The sequence below is a fragment of the Ranitomeya imitator genome, chromosome 3, assembly GCF_032444005.1.
Source record: "Ranitomeya imitator isolate aRanImi1 chromosome 3, aRanImi1.pri, whole genome shotgun sequence".
Taxonomy (NCBI): domain Eukaryota; kingdom Metazoa; phylum Chordata; class Amphibia; order Anura; family Dendrobatidae; genus Ranitomeya; species Ranitomeya imitator.
The window spans coordinates 515593159-515615926 of NC_091284.1; the positions used below are offsets into that span (position 1 = coordinate 515593159).

Below are 22768 nucleotides of genomic sequence, written 5' to 3' on the forward strand. Positions count from 1 at the left end.
GTAATAATGGGCGATCAAAAGAACGTATCTGGACCAAAATGCTATCACTAAAAATGTCAGCTCGGCATGCAAAAAATAAGCCCTCACGCGACCCCAGATCACGAAAAATGGAGACGCTACGGGTATCGGAAAATGGCGCCTTTTATTTTATTAGTAAAGTTTGGAATTTTTTTTCACCAATTAGATAAAAAATAACCTAGCCATGTTTGGTGTCTATGAACTCGTACTGACCTGGAGAATCATGATGGCAGGTCAGTTTTAGCATTTAGTGAACCTAGAAAAAAAGTTGTTTGGTGCAGGTTCTGGCGCTGAGCCCGCACCTTTTCTTTCACATGTAAGCTGTTATATACAGCTTACATGTGCCCGCAACAACCGCAGGTGGAATTGCGATCCCCCCCAGCTGTTATCTAGTTAAATGTTTTACCAAACTTTGGATTTCTTTTCACCACTTAAATAGAAAAGAACCTATACACGTTTGGTGTCTATGAGCTCATAATGACCTGGAGAATCATAATGGTAGGTCAGTTTCAGCATTTAGTGAACATGGTAAAATAACAGCACTTGGAATTTTTTTTGCCATTTTCCAGAACACAGTATGTTAAAACCAATGGTGTCATTCAAAAGTACAACTTGTCCAGCAAAAAGACAAGCCCTTACATGGCCAAATTGACCGAAAAATAAAAAATGTTATGGCTCTGGGAAGAAGCGGAGAAAAAACAAAAATACCTCCGATCATGAAGGGGTTATAGAGTAAATGTAGTTTTAAGATTTATTTTATAAATCAATACCACACATGAAAATAAGCAACTTTGTAATATATCTTATCAGATAAACCTTATTGTTTCTCCACCTGGACTGATCATTCCTTTTCAAAATTCTCAATTTATGGGTTAAATCTGCATTCAGTGAATGCAGAAATTTGCATTACTGGGAAAGGAGATATCATTTTCTATGGAGGAGATTCTATGTAGAGAGGAGCAGGGGAGGAGGGGTGTAGCGCTGCCTCTAGCTCCTCCTTTTGACATAGACTCTCATCAGCTGCAACAGTCAAATCCTATCTCAGGAAGGGGAAAATCTGTCTTCACTGAAGACAGATTTTACACAGTAATTGAGAAGTTTGAAAATAAATGATCATTCAGGCGTAGTGGAGAAAGAAGCTACTCTATAACTATTTTACACATTAATAGCATACGTATTCGAAAAGAAACTAATCAACGTTAATAAAAAAGAATACCTTTAAAAACAAATGCATATCTGGCAATGTCATCTCTAAGTACACTGGAAAGGAAATGATTCATAATATTCAGTAAAATATAAACATTTAATGAAACATAATCTGCTGAGGAAATAAGGAGTTTACATAGTTTTTCTTTTCATGTGATTCTTTTCTTAAATGCCTATGAGTTATGACATGGATATCTTTTGCATCCTGTCTGTTGTACGCAATAATACAGTGAATATCTTTATTTGAACCTGATATCAGGTTACTGGGTCAGGAAGCAAATATACACTTTGCACTTAATCAATTCAGAAGGGTGGACATTTTGTGACAATTATTGTTAGATTTATACAATTGCTTTTTTCTCATCTTTCCTTTCCTTCAACCGAGTAACTCCAAAAACAATATGCTTTATTAGTGTACTACATATTGGTTGTCAAGTATGATGCAGTCATTTCCCCAATGTATGTGTATATAAAGTCTGCACTGTAGAACACACAGCGCATACAGGAGCACTCTTCAATAGATATGGTAAGTTGTCTCTAACTTCACATTTCTTTAAATAAACATAAAATCATAAAATGGTAATTTATGTGTCTTCTGTGATAGTTCTGTCACGTAGAAATTATTCATTTTCTGCATTTAAAAAAAGTATTTGGAAGTAGTAAATAGATCGGATCAATCTTTTCAAGTCTTATTGGTATTGAATAAACCTTTTTTTTTCAATTACTTGTTTACAAAAACAGAAACAAGTACATAATCCAGACAAGGAGACATTAAAAAATATATTTAAATCCATTTAAATTAAGTTATTTTCTATAAAATATTTTTTAATTATTATTTTTGATGATCCAGAATTGGCGATTAGAACACATAACCTTAACTTTTGTGACAACTGGTGGAAATGTTTATATTCTGGACAAACAATAAGAGATAAAGACCTAAGCTACATAATCAAGTTCTGAAAGAAAAAGGGAGAGGAAACAACCATAAAGTCCAGAATGCATACTAATAATATAAAGTATATGCTTTATTTAACAAATCAGGCAAGTAACAAAAAGTGTACAACAATGCAGGGGGGCACACAAAGTATATAAAAGGATAAAATTACTTACCGCATTGATACAGGAGGTCGGGTGTCATGCCAACCTAATGTTCAGTCATATGTACAATACAGTATATACATGCTTTTTGTTTATGGTTACAGCATACAGTATAACACATTAAAATTGTAGACATATTCTGTGTACAGTGATATTATAAAAAGGTATGATGTATTAAAAACAATAATGAAAGCTGTACTAACTGCAATGGAAGAATCAAAAGACCCCAGGCTGAGTGGCATCCACACTGACTCATGTTTTGACAAAGTTAAACTTTGAAATGTGCGTCGGGGTGGGCACCACACAGCTGGATCCCTTATTTTGCAAAGTTAGCAATGAGCAGGTTACATATGAAATGAACAAATCAAAGTGAGAGGGATTCCAATATCTTGATACGCTTAATTTGTAGTCTCTAGCCTTGGAGATACAGGACAATGTATGTTTCTGAGCTGTGGGCACAGACTGGTGCAAGATTTATAATTCAAGACTAAATGCAAAGTAATTTCATTTTTGATTTGGGTGAAGCTACGCAAGTGCTTGTGAAGGTGAACATACTGCTTATTAATATTCAATGCATAATTTTAAAAAATTGTTCAAAAGGACAAATCTTTGTACAATTTTTTTGCATGCATTCTACAAAATATAGCTCACAATGATTCACTGTCAGTCTAAAAACATGACAAATCAAATCAACCAAATGTGAAGTAGATACATACTTTGGTTCATATAATATAGTAATTCTCGAGTCTCTAGCAGACATTATAGAGTGACTTTATCAAGTGAATTCATGCTGTATAGAATTAAAATATTGCAATAATAAAGATTATCTACTGTAAGAAGGAAATGAGGAAAACTGGCATCAAACATTATAGCGACCTATTTAGGATTCATTTCTTTAAATTTCTTTATTTCCAGATGTCTATTCAAAGCAATGATCAATCCTCTACTAACATTAATTGTAACAGAATATTAACCTAGATTGTGATACCGAGAGTCATATTACAAAATCTGTCATTTTCAAGACAAAATATCCTGTTTTCCAGATGTTGTAGTTAAAATCTACTTATACTCCTAATAGTTAATTGTAGTTGTGTTAGGTATGATGATTAGCTAGATCACATATTGTCCCAAGAGTGTCACATCTTCCTGGATGATCTGGAGTTAGACAGTCACGTTGGTAATGAATCAAAGGTATTTTTTAGAGATAGTGTGATTTGTGTCCCATATTAAATGGAATTAATTTCTTCTGGTGCGGAAGAAGTTAAGGACCTATTGTATGCTCATCAGAAACATGCAGTTCTGTTTCAGCTGCATCTGATCTGGTCATTGCCTCTTCCCATACAAATTGGTCATACCCACTTCTCCATGCCGATGAAAGAGTTGTCTTCCTGTGTGCTGTGCTAAAGTTTAGTGTTTGGAGTAGAATTATTGTAGAAGTGTTCTGTGGTTTGCTGTAGTACGTGTGTGTTTATCTCCAGGTCCCTGTTCCGATTTAGTTTTTTCCTCCCTGTCCATATTCTCCTCCCTATTGTTGGTCGGTTCTTTTGTATGGTAGAGGTTTTCTGTTATCCCTGTTTTGTATTTGTGTCCTGTTTACATTACATTTTTGTCGCATGCCTCATGGTGTGGGAGAGGGGACAGACCAAGGTGTAACAGGAGCATAATAATGTCAGAGACCCGGGACAGTGATAATTAGAGCCCCAGTTACAGGGACAAATTGAGACCCCCCTACCTTACTGAATTGTGACACATATTCAGAAATGGTTGCATTCATAACAAGAACCTAGCAATTTTTTCCCTGCCTTTTGGAATTTTATTTAATATCTAAAGATAAAAGTTAGTTTAGTTGTGGAAAGTGAATAACAGAAACATATAAGTGTTTTAGAAGAAATTTGACTCATAACAGTGGACACACGAAGAAACCATTATATTTAATAGTTTGTGCTTTTGAAGGCACCTGGCTGGATACATTTCCATTATGCTCATGTCTCTCGGAAGTATAATGGGACGATATTACATACTTTAAGATCATTGCAATTTGTCTTTCTCTAAAAATGATTGCAGTTTCTCCAAATGTGAGCGTTTGTATAAATATTATTACACCCTGTTTGGTATTAAATATTCAAGAACTGTACAGGTAAATATCAACCCCCAAAAATATCAAACTATCTTGTGCTATCAAAATGTCTACCGTTTTCTAATAAACTTTCAGCCCGATTCATTATTGCTCATGCGCCTTTTTATTATCTAGTTTTTGTTGTATTGAATCAAATTTGTGCCAAATTCTTCCTTTTAGTTATACCTTTTTTGAAAGTTTTTTTATTCTTGTTAATTTTTGCTTATTTTTCTGTTTGCAATTGTGGTTTTTATTTTTCTGATCTTTGCCACCAATATGCGACTTTTGAAAAAAATGCAGCATTTTTGAGCAAATACATTTCCGATCCCTGCAATTTTTGTATGCCAGAAATGTTTTCATAGATGTGAGGGTATGTGCACACGTCATGATTTATTCCTGACAAAATCCTGAGAATTCTGCCAGAAATCCGCGTTTTTTTTTCGCGCGGATTACTCGCGGAATTTGCGCGTTTTTTTGCGCGGATTTTGCGTGGATTTTTTGCAGATTTTTTGCATTTTTTTTTTCCGGAATGTCCTTTTTGCTACGAAATCCGCAAAAAATCCGCAAAAATAATGAGCATGTCAGTTTTTTTTGCGGAAAAAAACGCTAACATATGCACAAAAAATGCGGAATGCATTCTAAAAGATGGGATGCATAATGTTAGCGTTTTTTTTACCGGATTTATAGCGTTTTTATAGCGAAATTCCGCAAAAAAAACGCTAAAAATCCTGACGTGTGCACATACCCTTAGAGTTGTGTGCAACATTCTCATGGCTTATGCAATTTTTGGCTCTAAAAGGGCACAAAAAAGTGAAAAAACAAAGATTTTAAACTGACCAAAATTATTCAACCAACAAGAGTAATTTTGAAGAATTTAGTACAAAATAAAACAGTGAATACCACAAGACAAAAAAGAAGTGACTTCTGCACTTCTATTCAATTATCACAATATTTGTTTGCTGCCAAAAAATGATTGAGCACTATTGTCTATACCAAGATGCAGCAAACTCACAATTCATACCTAGTCTTGATTTAAACTGAGAATAAGATACAATTATATTCTATTTTATACATCGACAACAGCTTTGCCTATCTGCATAGTCGTGTAGTTTGCTACTGTGTGGAATCCATCTGCACCACTGTATAAATATTTTCATGAGGTCAAGGTTACCTTCCAGTGTGGTCAATGGTGCTGTCAGAAGTTTAGTAGCCCAATCTCTTTGTTCTTTATGTATTTTAAACATATATTTTTTTCACATGTTTAATAATCAGCAATTTATTTTGTGATATTTGTCCATTTGTTAGCATGATAAATATGATAATCTCTGTTTTGACCCACGATCAGAAACTGAATTTCCAATTATTTTCTTGGGATATTAAATTTGCTTCTAAATAGTAGCTTACTATGATCAGTAACTTTAGTAGCCAGAGTAATAAATCTCTTTTTTTTTTTTACTCTCTGATAAATCTACTTCTTGGCAGTGAATCGGATATTATATTATACAGGGGTATATATGTACAATTTCTGATGTAACAGTTGTAACTACTTCACTGTCCATGAGGGGCACAAGGTGTTCTCTGCTACATATATAGACACTAGCATTCTGAATTACATTTCTAATAACATTTTGTTCACCAAATTAATGATGCATTAAGAAGTATTGATTTTAGCCTATGAATGCTCCAACCAACTAAATAATAAGTTTTAGATGTTCATTTATCATTCTCTCAACACAGGCTGAGGAGCAATAATGAGGATAGAACTATCAGTAGTATGATATTTTGGTTCCCATACAGTATCATGTTATCAGCAACATACTGTATGTCCTACTTACATACTTACATGATGCAGATAACATTGACTTATGTTTTGCTGGCATAAATGATCCGATCAACCAACGGAAGTGCATTTTGTCCATTCCATAAGTGATTGATGTCATGTTCATGCAGCTATTCTGAAATGATGTTCTTGCAAGCATTAATTTGTCAACTATCTATTCGCGAGAGTATAGGGCAGGCCAAACTTATTGTTGCAAGTAGGGTTGAGCGAAACGGGTCGTTCATTTTCAAAAGTCGCCGACTTTTGGCAAAGTCGGGTTTCATGAAACCCGATCCGACCCCTGTGCTGGGTCGGCCATGCGGTACGCGACTTTCGCGCCAAAGTCGCATTTCAATGATGCGAAAAATGCCATTTCTCAGCCAATGAAGGTAAACGCAGAGTGTGGGCAGCGTGATGACATAGGTCCTGGTCCCCACCATCTTAGAGAAGGGCATTGCAGTGATTGGCTTGCTGTCCGTGGCGTCACAGGGGCTATAAAGGGGCGTTCCCGCCGACCGCCATGTTACTGCTGCTGATCTGAGCTTAGGGAGAGGTTGCTGCCGCTTCGTCAGAAGCAGGGATAGCGTTAGGCAGGGTCCATTAAAAAACCGAACCGCTTGTGCTGTAGCGATTTCCACTGCCCAACACCACCTTCGGTGTGCAGGGATAGTGGAAGCTACATTTTTTTTTTTTTCCTCAGCGCTGTAGCTCATTGGGCTGCCCTAGAAGGCTCCCTGATAGCTGCATTGCTGTGTGTACGCCGCTGTGCAAACCAACTGCTGTTTTCAAAGCACAAATCCTCTTGTTCCTTCCTTTCTGCACAGCTATCTTGTTTGTTTGTCCACACTTTTTATTTAATTTGTGCATCAGTCCACTCCTTATTGCTGCCTGCCATACCTGGCTGAGATTACTGCAGGGAGATAGTAATTGAAGGACAGTTCCTTTTTTTTTTTTTTTTTTTGTGGGAGATTAAGATTGGCATTTCTGCTAGAGTGCCATCCCTGTCTGTGTCATCTCTCACTCAGTGGGCCATAGAAAGCCTATTTATTTTTTTGCTTGATTTGGGTTCTAAAATCTACCTGAAAAAATCACTACATCAATCAGTGGGAGAAAAATATTGGCCTCAGGGCTTGTGTGCCACTCCTTACTCCTGTGTGTGCCATCTCTCACTCACTGGGCCATAGAAAGCCTATTTATTTTTTTGCTTGATTTGGGTTCCAAAATGTACCTGAAAAAATCACAACATCAATCAGTGGGAGAAAAATATTGGCCTCAGGGCTTGTGTGCCACTCCTGTGTGTGCCATCTCTCACTCAGTGGGCCATAGAAAGCCTATTAATTTTTTTGCTTGATTTGGGTTCTAAATTCTACCTGAAAAAATCAATAAATCAATCAGTGGGAGATTAATATTGGCCTTTGGGCTTGTGTGCCAGTCCTAAGCGTGCCATCTCTCTCTCTCAGATAGTGGGCCATAGAAAGCCTATTTATTATTTTTTTTATTGGGTTTATAAATTTTCCCTGGAAAAAAAAAAAGTGGGAGATTAATATTGGCCTCTGGGCTTGTGTGCCAGTCCTGAGCGTGCCATCTCTCTCACAAATAGTGGGCCATAGAAAGCCTATATATTTTTTGGGTTGATTTGGGTTCTAAATTCTACCTGAAAAAATCAATAAATCAATCAGTGGGAGATTAATATTGGCCTTTGGGCTTGTGTGCCAGTCCTAAGCGTGCCATCTCTCTCTCTCAGATAGTGGGCCATAGAAAGCCTATTTATTATTTTTTTTATTGGGTTTATAAATTTTCCTGAAAAAAATCATTTTTTTTGTATTTTTTTTTTCTCTCAAGTCTCCCTGAAAAAAAAAAAAAAATCTGTGGGAGATTCATATTGCCCCTTTTGCTTGTGTGCCAGTCTTGACTCCTGGGTGTGCCATCTCTCTCTCTCTCCCCAATTGTGGGCCATAGAAAGCCTATTAATTTTTTTGCTTGATTTGGGTTCCAAAATCTACCAAAAAAAATCACTAAATCAATCAGTGGGAGATTAATATTGGCCTCTGGGCTTGTGTGCCACTCCTGACTCCTGTGTGCGTCATCTGTCACTCAGTGGGCCCTAGAAAGCCTATTTTTTGTTTTATTTGTTTTCTAAATTCTCCCTGAAACAATCATTTTATTTTCTTTGGTTTCTAAATTATTCCTGAAAAAAATCATTTTTTTTGTATTTTTTTTTCTCTCAAGTCTCCCTGAAAAAAAAAAAAAAAAAAAATCTGTGGGAGATTCATATTGCCCCTTCTGCTTGTGTGCCAGTCTTGACTCCTGGGTGTGCCATCTCTCTCTCTCTCCCCAATTGTGGGCCATAGAAAGCCTATTAATTTTTTTGCTTGATTTGGGTTCCAAAATCTACCAAAAAAAATCACTAAATCAATCAGTGGGAGATTAATATTGGCCTCTGGGCTTGTGTGCCAGTCCTGAGCGTGCCATCTCTCTCAAAATAGTGGGCCATAGAAAGCCTATTTATTTTTTGGGTTGATTTGGGTTCTAAATTCTACCTGAAAAAATCAATAAATCAATCAGTGGGAGATAAATATTGGCCTCTGGGCTTGTGTGCCACTCCTGACTCCTGTGTGCGTCATCTGTCACTCAGTGGGCCCTAGAAAGCCTATTTTTTGTTTTATTTGTTTTCTAAATTCTCCCTGAAAAAATCATTTTATTTTATTTGGTTTCTAAATTATTCCTGAAAAAAATCATTTTTTTTGTATTTTTTTTTTCTAAAGTCTCCCTGAAAAAAAAAAAAAAAATCAAATCAGTGGGAGATTAATATTGCCCTTTCTGCTTGTGTGCCAGTCTTGACTCCTGGGTGTGCCATCTCTCTCTCCAATTGTGGGCCATAGAAAGCCTATTAATTTTTTTGCTTGATTTGGGTTCCAAAATCTACCTGAAAAAATCACTAAATCAATCAGTGGGAGATAAATATTGGCCTCTGGGCTTGTGTGCCACTCCTGACTCCTGTGTGCGTCCTCTCTCACTCAGTGGGCCCTACAAAGCCTATTTTTTTTTTATTTGTTTTCTAAATTCTCCCTGAAACAATCATTTTATTTTATTTTGTTTCTAAATTCTTCCTGAAAAATTCATTTTTTTGTATTTTTTTTTTCTAAAGTCTCCCTGAAAAAAAAAAAAATCAAATCAGTGGGAGATTAATATTGCCCTTTCTGCTTGTGTGCAAGTCTTGACTCCTGGGTGTGCCATCTCTCTCTCTCTCTCCAATTGTGGGCCATAGAAAGCCAATTTATTTTTTTGCTTGATTTGGGTCCCAAAATCTACCTGAAAAAATCACTAAATCAATCAGTGGGAGATAAACATTGGCCTCTGGGCTTGTGTGCCACTCCTGACTCCTGTGTGCGTCCTCTCTCACTCAGTGGGCCATAGAAAGCCTATTTTTTTTTAATTTGTTTTCTAAATTCTCCCTGAAACAATCATTTCATTTTATTTGGTTTATAAATTCTTCCTTAAAAAATCATTTTTTTTTATTATTATTTTTTTTCTAAAGTCTCCCTGTTAAAAAAAAACAAACAAATCAGTGGGAGATTAATATTTACATTTGCGCTTCAGTGACAGTCCTGCGTGTGTGGCATCTCTCTCATTTGTTGCCACCAACAACAGAGTGTGTAACATTGTGCCTGATTTTCGTTGTGGTCTCACCCACCTGTAAAGGGGTAGCTAAATCATACTGAAGTTATAGCTCACCGTGTAAGTTGTGTGACAGCAACAAATACCGTTAGTTTGGTAACGTTTTTAAAACAATGAGGAAGTCTGGTGGAAGAGGTCGTGGCCGGGGGCGTTCATTGTCAGCTGGTAATGAGGGTAGTGGTAGTGGTGGAGCATCAGGTGGTCGTGGGAAAAAAAATATTGCACCTAAGTCTGGAGCTGTGGAGCCAGGTTCGTCGTCTGGCTACACAAGGCCTCGAACGCTCCCTTTTCTGGGAGTAGGAAAACCGCTTTTAAAGCCGGAGCAGCAAGAGCAAGTTTTGGCTTATCTTGCTGACTCAGCCTCTAGCTCTTTTGCCTCCTCTCGTGAAACTGGTAAAAGTAAAAGCAGCGCGTCGTTAGTGGATGTTCACGGTCAGGGACAAGTCGCTTCCTTGTCCTCTTCAGCAAAAACAACAACAGAGAAGAATGCAGCAGGCGACACAACGGGTTACTCCATGGAGCTCTTTACACATACCGTCCCTGGCTTAGAAAGTGAAGCAGTTAACAGTCCATGCCCATTACAAGTTGAATCTGACATGGAGTGCACTGATGCACAGCCACAGCCAGACTACTATGCTGGTCCTTTGACTCAGACCACAACATTGCCCTCGCAGGGTGCTGATCAAGAATCAGACCCTGATGAGACTATGTTGCCCCATCACGAACGCTATACCACCGACCGACACGGTGACACAGACGAAGTTGCACACGAGCTACAAGAAGAGGTAATAGATGACCCAGTTCTTGCCCCCGATTGGCAGCCATTGGGGGAACAGGGTGCAGGCGGCAGCAGTTCTGAAGCGGAGGAGGAGGGGCCGCAGCAGGCATCAACATCGCAACAGGTTCCATCTGCCGGGCCCGTATCTTGCCCAAAACGCGTGGCAAAGTCAAAACCTGTTGGAGGACAGCGTGGCCATCCGGTTAAAGCTCAGTCTGCAATGCCTGAAAAGGTATCCGATGCTAGAAAGAGTGCAGTCTGGCATTTTTTTAAACAACATCCAATTGATCAGCGCAAAGTCATCTGTCAAAAATGTTCAACTACCTTAAGCAGAGGGCAGAATCTGAAAAGTCTCAATACAAGTTGCATGCATAGACATTTAACCACCATGCATTTGCAAGCTTGGACTAACTACCAAACGTCCCTTAAGGTTGTAGCACCCTCGGCCAATGAAGCTAGTCATCAACGCAACATCCCTTCCGGCAGTGTAGGGCCACCATTTTCTGCACCACCTGCAGTATCTGTGCAGGTTTCTTTGCCAGGCCAAAGCAGTCAGGGTCAGGGAATCACCAGTTTTGTAGTAGGAAACACTGCATCTAGGGCACCGGCGGCAACAATACCATCTCCCACCATCTCTCAGTCTGCCATGTCCACCGGCACCCCCGCTAGTTCCACGATCTCCAGCTCTCCAGTCCAGCTCACCCTACATGAGACTATGGTTAGAAAAAGGAAGTACTTAGCCTCGCATCCGCGTACACAGGGTTTGAACGCCCACATAGCTAGACTAATCTCATTAGAGATGATGCCCTACCGGTTAGTTGAAAGCGAAGCTTTCAAAGCCCTGATGGACTACGCTGTACCACGCTACGAGCTACCCAGTCGACACTTTTTTTCCAGAAAAGCCATCCCAGCCCTCCACCAGCATGTTAAAGAGCGCATCGTCCATGCACTCAGGCAATCTGTGAGCACAAAGGTGCACCTGACAACAGATGCATGGACCAGTAGGCATGGCCAGGGACGTTACGTGTCCATCACGGCACACTGGGTAAATGTGGTGGATGCAGGGTCCACAGGGGACAGCAAGTTTGGGACAGTTCTGCCTAACCCACGGTCTAGGAAACAGTTGGCTGTAGCCGTTCGCACCCCCTCCTCCTCCTCCTCGTCCTCCTGCAGAAGCGAGACCTCGTCCACAGACCGCAGTCACACAACCACTCCATCCGCAGCTGCCACTGTTGCACACCAGGTCTCCCATTATGGGGCAGCTACTGGCAAACGTCAGCAGGCTCTATTGGCTATGAAGTGTTTGGGCGACAACAGACACACTGCTGAAGTTCTGTCCGAGTTCTTGCAGAAAGAAACGCAGTCGTGGCTGGGAACTGTAGATCTTGAGGCAGGCAAGGTAGTGAGTGATAACGGAAGGAATTTCATGGCTGCCATCTCCCTTTCCCAACTGAAACACATTCCTTGCCTGGCTTACACCTTAAACCTGGTGGTGCAGTGCTTCCTGAAAAGTTATCTGGGGTTATCCGACCTGCTCCTCAAAGTGCGTGGACTTTGCTCACATATCCGCCGTTCGCCCGTACACTCCAGCCGTATGCAGACCTATCAGCGTTCTTTGAACCTTCCCCAGCATCGCCTAATCATAGACGTTGCAACAAGGTGGAACTCAACACTGCACATGCTTCGGAGACTGTGTGAACAGAGGCGGGCTGTTATGTTTTTGTGGGAGGATACACATACACGGGCAGGCAGTAGGATGGCAGACATGGAGTTGTCAGGTGTGCAGTGGTCGAAGATTCAAGACATGTGTCAAGTCCTTCAGTGTTTTGAGGAATGCACACGGCTGGTTAGTGCAGACAACGCCATAATAAGCATGAGCATCCCCCTAATGCGTCTGCTGATGCAAAGTTTGACGCACATAAAGGATCAGGCGTCTGCAGCTGAGGAAGAGGAAAGCCTTGATGACAGTCAGCCATTGTCTGGCCAGGGCAGTGTACAGGACGAGGTAGCGGGCGAACAGGAGGAGGAGAACGAGAAGGATGATGGGGATGATTATATTTTTAATGAGGAAGCTTTTCCGGGGCCAGTGGAAATTGTTGGCGCGGCAAGGCCGGGTTCTGGTTTTTGGAAGGACACAAGTGACGTGGATTTGCCTGAAACTGCCCCTCAACCAAGCACAACCACAGATTTGAGAACTGGAACTTTGGGCCACATGGCGGATTATGCCTTACGTATCCTCAAAAGGGACACACGCATTACTAAAATGATGAACGATGACGATTACTGGTTGGCCTGCCTCCTTGATCCTCGCTATAAAGGCAAATTGCAAAATATAATGCCACATGAGAACTTGGAACTAATATTAGCAACCAAACAATCAACTCTTATTGACCGTTTGCTTCTGGCATTCCCTGCACACAGCGCCCGTGATCGTTCTAACATGAGCTGCAGGGGCCAGCAGACCAGAGGTGTTAGAGGGGCAGAAATCAGAAGTGGCGTTGGCCAGAGGGGTTTTCTGACCAGGTTGTGGAGTGATTTTGCTATGACCGCAGACAGGACAGGTACTGCAGCATCAATTCAAAGTGACAGGAGACAACATTTGTCCAGTATGGTTACTAACTATTTTTCATCCCTTATCGACGTTCTCCCTCAACCGTCATTCCCATTTGATTACTGGGCATCAAAATTAGACACCTGGCCAGAATTGGCAGAATATGCATTGCAGGAGCTTGCTTGCCCGGCAGCTAGTGTCCTATCAGAAAGAGTATTCAGTGCTGCAGGTTCAATACTAACAGAAAAAAGGACTCGTCTGGCTACCCAAAATGTAGATGATGTAACCTTCATTAAAATGAACCACAACTGGATTTCGAAATCTTTTGCCCCACCTTGTCCGGCTGACACCTAGCTTTCCTATGTAAAGGTCTTGCCTGTGGACTATTCTGAATGACTTTTCCAATCTCGTAATTTGCAGCACCTGATTGTCCAGCATCCGACATGTTAACACCTCCCTAAATGGCCAAAGTCCCCACACGGGGCCGTGGTATCGCCACTTGGCGCCAGCACCCGTGAGAGTACTGTTTGTCTGAAGAGGTGGGTGTGCCCGCTTTTGGTCGACGGCACTGCCACTAGGTCCCTCATAGTACAATAAAGTGTCTGGCGGTGGTGGTGCGCACCCAACGTCAGACACACCGTTGTAATATGAGGGGCCCTGGGCCTGTACCGCCGGCCACAAGACAGTCCCCCCCCCCAGGTCAAACAGTGCTCTACCACTTGCAAAATTTTCTCTCACAGCTCCACCAATGTTTAGTCTATGCGCTGACATCCTTCAATGCCTGGCACTGTCAATACCATTGTATTGACATTTTTCTTATGTTAGGCCTTCGAAGCCTGTCTGCGGTCACTCCTTCCACTAGGCCTCCACTGACCTGTCTACTGCTGCCCGTGTTCCCCTGGAACCAATTTTAAATTGCCTACAGCCAGCCCAATTTATTATGTTAGGGCTTCGAAGCCTGTCTGCGGTCCCTCCTTCCACTAGGCCTCCACTGACCTGTCTACTGCCGCCCGTGTTCCCCTGGAACCAATTTTAAATTGCCTACAGCCCAATTTTTGTTATGTTAGGCCTTCGAAGCCTGTCTGCGGCCCGTTCTTTCCACTACTACTACACTGACCTGGCTACTGCCGCCCGTGTTCCCCTGGAACCAATTTTAAATTGCCTACAGCCAGCCCAATTTATTATGTTAGGGCTTCGAAGCCTGTCTGCGGTCCCTCCTTCCACTAGGCCTCCACTGACCTGTCTACTGCCGCCCGTGTTCCCCTGGAACCAATTTTAAATTGCCTACAGCCCAATTTTTGTTATGTTAGGCCTTCGAAGCCTGTCTGCGGCCCGTTCTTTCCACTACTACTACACTGACCTGGCTACTGCCGCCCGTGTTCCCCTGGAACCAATTTTAAATTGCCTACAGCCAGCCCAATTTATTATGTTAGGGCTTCGAAGCCTGTCTGCGGTCCCTCCTTCCACTAGGCCTCCACTGACCTGTCTACTGCCGCCCGTGTTCCCCTGGAACCAATTTTAAATTGCCTACAGCCCAATTTTTGTTATGTTAGGCCTTCGAAGCCTGTCTGTGGCCCGTTCTTTCCACTACTACTACACTGACCTGGCTACTGCCGCCCGTGTTCTCCTGGAACCAATTTTAAATTGCCTACAGCCAGCCCAATTTATTATGTTAGGGCTTCGAAGCCTGTCTGCGGTCCCTCCTTCCACTAGGCCTCCACTGACCTGTCTACTGCTGCCCGGGTTCCCCTGGAACAAATTTTAAATTGCCTACAGCCAGCCCAATTTATTATGTTAGGGCTTCGAAGCCTGTCTGCGGTCCCTCCTTCCACTAGGCCTCCACTGACCTGTCTACTGCTGTCCGCGTTCCCCTGGAACCAATTGTAAATTGCCTACATCCCAATTTTTGTTATGTTAGGCCTTCGAAGCCTGTCTGCGGCCCATTCTTTCCACTACTACTACACTGACCAGGCCACTGCTGCCCGTGTTCCCCTGGAACCAATTTTAAATTGCCTACAGCCAGCCCAATTTATTATGTTAGGCCTTCAAAGCCTGTCTGCGGTCCCTCCTTCCACTAGGCCTCCACTGACCTGTCTACTGCTGCCCGTGTACCCCTTGAACCAACATCAGAAAATATAAAAATAAGTATTTTGCTTATAAAAAAGAAAATACTGGAGAGATATCAAATGCAGACATTTTAACATTAAAAACAAACACATACAACAAAAATCTGGTACAGTACTAAAAATGGCCACCAGCTACAATAACTTTCTCCTGCAAGTAGTTAACTGAAAGTTTTTTTCAATTTAAAACACAGATATGGCATCCACCGAGTGTTGTCCTGTCGCGTCTTCTTTATATTATTGCCAAGAAGATGCAAAACAATGAAAATAATAAAATCATTATTTACCAAAAAAATAGAGTAAGTCAAAACCACATTGCAAATAAACATTCATTACAAATAAAGAAGCAGGGCGCGTCCGAGGGTGAGTATATACCTAATAAGAATATAATCACCCTCGGACGCGCCCTGCTTCTTTCCGACAGCCTTCCTTCCTAAGAATCAGCCCTTCCGTGGTGTAGAGAGAGGGTGTGTTACACTCCAAGGTGTTCCCCAGGTTGCCTTTCCTGAGCTTCGATCTTCATGCTCTCGTTTAGTAGTTGTCGGAAAGTAGGCTGCATTAGGCCTACAAATTGGGTATGAGGTGGAGAGAGATGGTGTGTTACACTCCAAGGTGTTCCCCAGGTTTCCTTGCCATTGCTTCGGTCTTCCGACTCTCGTTTAGTAGTTGTAGAAAACTACACTGCATTAGGCCTACAAAATGGGTATCGGGTGGAGAGAGATGGTGTGTTACACTCCAAGGTGTTCCCCAGGTTTCCTTGCCATTGCTTTGGTCTTCCGACTCTCGTTTAGTTGTTGTAGAAAACTACACTGCGTTAGGCCTACACAATGGGTATCGGGTGGAGAGAGATGGTGTGTTACACTCCAAGGTGTTCCCCAGGTTTCCTTGCCATTGCTTCGGTCTTCCGACTCTCATTTAGTAGTTGTAGAAAACTACACTGCATTAGGCCTACAAATTGGGTATCGGGTAGAGAGAGATGGTGTGTTACACTCCAAGGTGTTCCCCAGGTTTCCTTGCCATTGCTTCGGTCTTCCGACTCTCGTTTAGTAGTTGTAGAAAACTACACTGCATTAGGCCTACAAAATGGGTATCGGGTGGAGAGAGATGGTGTGTTACACTCCAAGGTGTTCCCCAGGTTTCCTTGCCATTGCTTCGGTCTTCCGACTCTCGTTTAGTAGTTGTAGAAAACTACACTGCATTAGGCCTACAAATTGGGTATCGGGTGGAGAGAGATGGTGTGTTACACTCCAAGGTGTTCCCCAGGTTTCCTTGCCATTGCTTCGGTCTTCCGACTCTCGTTTAGTAGTTGTAGAAAACTACACTGCATTAGGCCTACAAAATGGGTATCGGGTGGAGAGAGATGGTGTGTTACACTCCAAGGTGTTCCCCAGGTTTCCTTGCCATTGCTTCGGTCTTCCGACTCTCGTTTAGTAGTTGTAGAAAACTACACTGCATTAGGCCTACAAATTGGGTATCGGGTGGAGAGAGATGGTGTGTTACACTCCAAGGTGTTCCCCAGCTTTCCTTGCCATTGCTTCGGTCTTCCGACTCTCGTTTAGTAGTTGTAGAAAACTACACTGCATTAGGCCTACAAAATGGGTATCGGGTGGAGAGAGATGGTGTGTTACACTCCAAGGTGTTCCCCAGGTTTCCTTGCCATTGCTTCGGTCTTCCGACTCTCGTTTAGTAGTTGTAGAAAACTACACTGTATCAGGCCTACAAATTGGGTATCGGGTGGAGAGAGATGGTGTGTTACACTCCAAGGTGTTCCCCAGGTTTCCTTGCCATTGCTTCGGTCTTCCAACTCTCGTTCAGTAGTTGTAGAAAACTACACTGCATTAGGCCTACAAAATGGGTATCGGGTGGAGAGAGATGGTGTGTTACACTCCAAGGTGTTCTCCAGGTTGCCTTTCCAGAGCTTCGATCTTAATGCTCTCGTTTAGTAGTTGTTGGAAACTACGCTGCATTAGGCCTCCAAATTGGCTATGGGGTGGAGAGAGATGGTGTGTTACACTCCAAGGTGTTCTCCAGGTTTCCTCGCCATTGCTTCGATCTTCCGACTCTCGTTTAGTAGTTGTAGAAAACTACACTGCATTAGGCCTACAAAATGGGTATCGGGTGGAGAGAGATGGTGTGTTACACTCCAAGGTGTTCCCCAGGTTTCCTTGCCATTGCTTCGGTCTTCCGACTCTCGTTTAGTAGTTGTAGAAAACTACACTGCATTAGGCCTACAAAATGGGTATGGGGTGGAGAGAGATGGTGTGTTCCACTCCAAGGTGTTCTCCAGGTTGCCTTTCCTGAGCTTCTATCTTCAGGCTCTCGTTAAATTGTGGTTAAATGGAACAACTGCATTTGGCGTACTAGTTGGTTTGGGGCCTACTAACAGTGTCTGCCGCTCCTTGCTGTTCTCCTGGTTTCCTGTCCTGAAATTCCGTTTTCAGGCGCTCGTTAAGTAGTTGTTAATGTTAGACTGCATGTGGCCTACTAGTTGGGTTGGGGCCTACTATCGGTGTCTGCCACTCCTTGCTGTTCTCCTCCACTGAACAAAGCTGTGCCGCCTGTTTACTACGGTTGCCAATTTTGAACTGCATTTCGACTACTTACTGATTTGGGCCTACTCTCTATGTCAGCCTCTCATTCCAGTTGTCCTCCACTGCAATGCCCCCTGGTTATTCCTGTGTTACCAATTTTGAACTGCATTTAGCCAACTTTATTCTTTGGGCCTATATCTGTGTTTCCTCCTCATCCTGCCCATTGCCCAGCCAGTGATAGATGAGTCTGCTGGTACATTGACCCATAACGCAACATTCCCCGTGCACGCTACACAACAACATTGTGACCCTGCTGAAAGTCAGGTTGCTCTTCCCGCATACCATACCACCTTACACGGGGACAAAGAGGAAGGTGCAGATGAAAGTGCAGGTTCCTTCATCAGGTGGGGGGAGGAATACTAGTTGGCGACGTCACTGGCACAGGGCCTCTCATAGTACGCAAAAGTGTTGCTGCCGGTGGGAGGCGCCCCCGACGTGCAAACACACCGCTGTACTTTGAGGGGCCCTGTGCCAGTGCCAATGCCAACGAGTGGGCCCCACCTGCTTGCTCAGGTTCACAGCACTTGCAAAGTTGAAATACTTACCTCTCCCTGCTCCACTGTCGTGACGTGGTCCAGATTTCCTGGGCCCACTAATTACTTGAACCAGCCCTACCCACCACAACTTTAGCCAAATGACCCCCAATTTCAAATGCCTTCCAATTATTATAAGGTAAATTACGCTTGACAAGCTTCATTAAGAAGAATGGATGGTTTTGACATTAAAATGGGCACTCTAGGTGTTTTCCTGGCCCCCACTCACTGCCGACTATGCTGCCCCATTGACTTGCATTGGGTTTCGTGTTTCGGTCGATCCCGACTTTACGTCATAATCGGCCGATTTCACTCGACCCGACTTTTGAGATAGTCGGGTTTCGTGAAACCCGGCTCGACTCTAAAAAAGTCATGGTCGCTCAACTCTAGTTGCAAGTAAAAGAAATGAATCGACACATCTAAGTGAAGCCAAGTTAGATTGTATAGGAGTTACATACACGTATACCTTCAGCTGTTTAAGTTCTGAGTCAGCTCTATCATGGCCACACTTGGTGCTCAAAAAGTCCAAGGAAATTTCAAATAGCGAAAAATGGAGAAAAAAATGGCACTTACCCCATGGCTAAAACAGTGCTTTATTGCTTACATTAATTGGACAGATGATACAGAAGGAAATGGCTATATTGATAAAAATAATAGAAAGGGGTTTAGCTAATTCCAGTTGATTAACCTCAGCAGCCCTAAGGCCATCACTCTAAAGCTCAAACATATTATCCTTTTTATCAGGAATACATTTGGCTGTTAAAACTTCAGTAATCTATTTTTTTTACCTGAGCAGGAAATACTAAACCGGCATTTAACTACATTTTGTGTAGATAATGTTACAGTAAAATGGTTGTTTATTATCTCATTTAAGGACTTCTCATCGGCAAATGGATCAAAGCAGAACTTTGTTTATATTGTGCTGTTTTTTCTAATTCATGGATATCAGTGCATTACCATCAATGACTGTGGGAACACTCTCAGAACACCAGGTAATCTAATATAAATTAAAGTTTCATTCATGTAAATACATAAAATGATAGATATTCAACTAAAAGTCAGTATCTAAATGAGCTGTCTGAAAGAAATCCTCTTATGCTTAGGTACTTACAGACTATTTAATGGTCTTTGAACCAGATAAAGAGATGAACCTCCAAAAAATCATCATAATAGGCTGTTAGCTGTGAATGTAATAACTTTTGCAGATTATAAGGTATTGAAGGCAATTAAAAATCTGATTTTTTTATCTAGAGGTTTATTGACTTGGATTAATTGTTTATTAGCTAAGTGGTACAAAGGAATGGAAATAAGGGAGCGTGTTGTGCATTATTAGAAAGCATATTTATTTCTCCAGGAAATTTGTAACTAATTTGTATTTTAATAATGATGACTGCAGCACACAATTCTTTAAAGAAGCCCTCCCATGAATAGTTTTTCATTATTTCTGCTTATATGTGCAAGTGCAGCGCCCCAGGCTTCTGGTCGTTGCAGTAATATCATTCTCCTCTAGGGGGGGGGTGATGTTATGTTTGGAGGCAATAAAGGAGATCTCTTTACCAGGTACCACAAGCATGCAACACATTTCACACTCCAGTCCACCAGGGGGAGCTATGCTCCTATTTATTAGGGAACTCTTCACATTTAGGTAAAACTTGTGGCTTGGGTAGGAAGTTAGGCAGATGCTAGCTGAGCTTTGCTCAGGCAGTTGCTGGCTAAGCTTCGGCTCAGGTAGTTGGTCCCTGACAGGGGTGGGAGCCTGTCAGAGGCCCAGACAGAAGGTCATGGAGCTGCGCCTGCCCCACGTGCGGCAGTTCCTAAGAAAGGAAATGAACAGAGAACTGTATTGTAGAGAGTGAGAAAGAAGTCATAGCAAAAGGAGTGGAAACCAGAAGGAGTTCTGCCCTGCACAGGCTGCCTCCTTCTGAGGCATGGGATCCTGGTAGCCGCAACACCGAGGGAGCAACAGTCATTTATGCCTTGCTCCAGAGACCGGTAGGATTGCAAGTTACTGATCCGCCCCATACCCATGAGGCAAGGTGGCACCCACAAGAGGCTGGGGCATGTTAGAGTCCCTGTAAAAAGCCTCAGGCTACTGGTCATACGGGTTGTCCTATCCATCTGGGGGACAGAGAGAGACATAACATCTAGAACATCTACAACAGTTGTGAGGACCTTATGAGAGGCTCAGGAATAAGGTTCTACAAACCCAGGTGCTAGAGGAAGGCTACTGATCTCCACCTGGATAAGGGGACTCTGGATTTGCCTCCAAACTGGCCGGACTCTGCCTGCCCTGTGATCTGTGCTCTGGACTGTGGATGCTGAACCTTCAGTAAAAGGGTAAAGAGACTGCAACCTTGTGTCCTTGTTATTCACTGCATCTCACACCATCCACCATCTACACACTGGGAAGCCCTGGGGACACACTTCACCTGTGGGAAGGTATACCATCTAGCTGCCATAACATCACCCCAGCGGACCCCTAAGTAGCGTTGGTCACCCTGACCGAATACCACAGGAGGCGTCACGAACATATCCCTTTAAAGACCTTTCCATTTTTCAACGGACGTTCCACAGGCCACGGACCGGGTCAGCCAACGTGACATCCCCCTTGAGAACCGAAGGACCCGGTACCGAGTACCCCTTGCCTACGAGGGCGCTCCACATGTAGTGTAATCTGAGTGTATTATTATATTATTATGCTCAACTACCACCATTTTCTTTGTGATCCAGTATGATTCTTCTCTGCTTATTAGTGACGTCTCCACACTTTATATTAGCTCACTATAAACTCAATGTGTGAGCCACAAGTATTTTTTAGGCTCACACACAGGGTGAGTCCAGGGCTGGCTAGTTCAAAAGGCTAGCTGTGGATTGCCCTTGTAAGGGGCGGGAGTCTTGGGGTGCCAGGGTCAGCATAACAACAGGAACTGACAGGGATAATACCGAGACCCTCTCTGTAGGTCGCAGAGGAAAGAGGAAGGAAAAACCTGAGAAAACGCAACATCCCTGTGAGATTTTCCTATTTTTCCTGCAAACCTGGCTTTTAGCAAATTCTTGTATTTGCATGCTATTTTTAAGCAAATTGATAGTTTAGCCCTTTTGTGTGACTAATGTCATAAAAATGTTCTCCCAAAAAAGGGATTTGGGCTTTCTGCTTATTTATATTATCTTTCATATTGTGTGACTATTGCCATGAATACTTCATCCCAAACAGAGAGTTGAACTATCTGCTAATTGTATTTGTTGGTATCACTGTTTGCACATAATTTCATAGAGGTAATTAACCTCTTTTAAGGAACTTACTAGTAAAAGTACATTTTATTGCCGCACTTTTTGCTATTTGCTCTCATATCTACTTACCATCTATCCACATTTGCCACTTGTCAAACAAGACCCTTGTAATATGCTCATTTCTAGATTTCTTAGTGGTCTCAGCAATTGAACCTCTAAGAAATGTACATTTTTCACCTATCTTGTTGATAGTTTATAAATAAATTAAATGGGAAACACCTTTAAGTAATAAAGTAATTAATTAGTGCTATGATAATAACAATCTTAATGGCCAATTCCATTTTTTGCCATTTTCCCGTTTCCATTTGGTGTCTACAATGTTGTTTGCGCTATTTCACTTATGGGTTAATTAATAGAATACAATTATTTAAAATGATGTGAGGGATCTGCTCTATGCAGTAGCGTAGCTACTCTGGTGTGGCAGAGGGGGCTGTCACCCCGTGCCCAGTCACATGAAAGGGCCCACCAGGAGCCACAGCTTCTTCTGTCATGAGGCAGAAAGCTGACACCCAGGGAGAAAGCAAAATGCCTGCTCCTCTATCTTCTTGAGACTCTGCACACTGTCTAGCAAAGTGGCAGAGTCTCGGTCCAGTGTAATATGTGGCTGGAGCTGACCTAATAAGTTTCAGACATGCTCGGCAGTCAGCTCCACTCCATGCGTGCTCTGGGTCCTAGTGCCCACACTACATTTACCTCAGACACTGTCTGGCCCTGTCTGCCATCATCTTATTCCCTTTGCTCGCCAGCAGCGCTTGGATTAGAAATCACCAGTGCCATCTATAAACTACTTGCCTGCAAACTTCTTCTGACGGTGGCCAAAATTTATTAGGTTTCCTAAATTCAGGTAAGTTATGGTCACTGTGGGGTGAATTTGAGAGGATGCAGGTAGGGTGGGAGCTGAAGGGGTAGGGGTGGGAGGACAGAGCATGGGCTTTATTATTATAGTGTTTAGTGTTCTGCACTACA

At 42.4% G+C, this 22768-nt stretch overlaps 1 protein-coding gene across 1 annotated transcript in view; it reads left to right on the plus strand.

Annotated features, from left to right (window-relative positions):
- Positions 1-1662: 1662 nt before the first annotated feature.
- Positions 1663-22768, plus strand: part of LOC138670423 (zona pellucida-like domain-containing protein 1) — a 99525-nt gene continuing 78419 nt past the window's right edge. The window contains exons 1-2 of the mRNA XM_069757749.1: positions 1663-1750; positions 19386-19503. Of these exons, the coding sequence (XP_069613850.1) occupies positions 1748-1750; positions 19386-19503 (121 nt within the window). The 5' untranslated portion in view covers positions 1663-1747. The remainder of the gene's footprint in view (positions 1751-19385; positions 19504-22768) is intronic.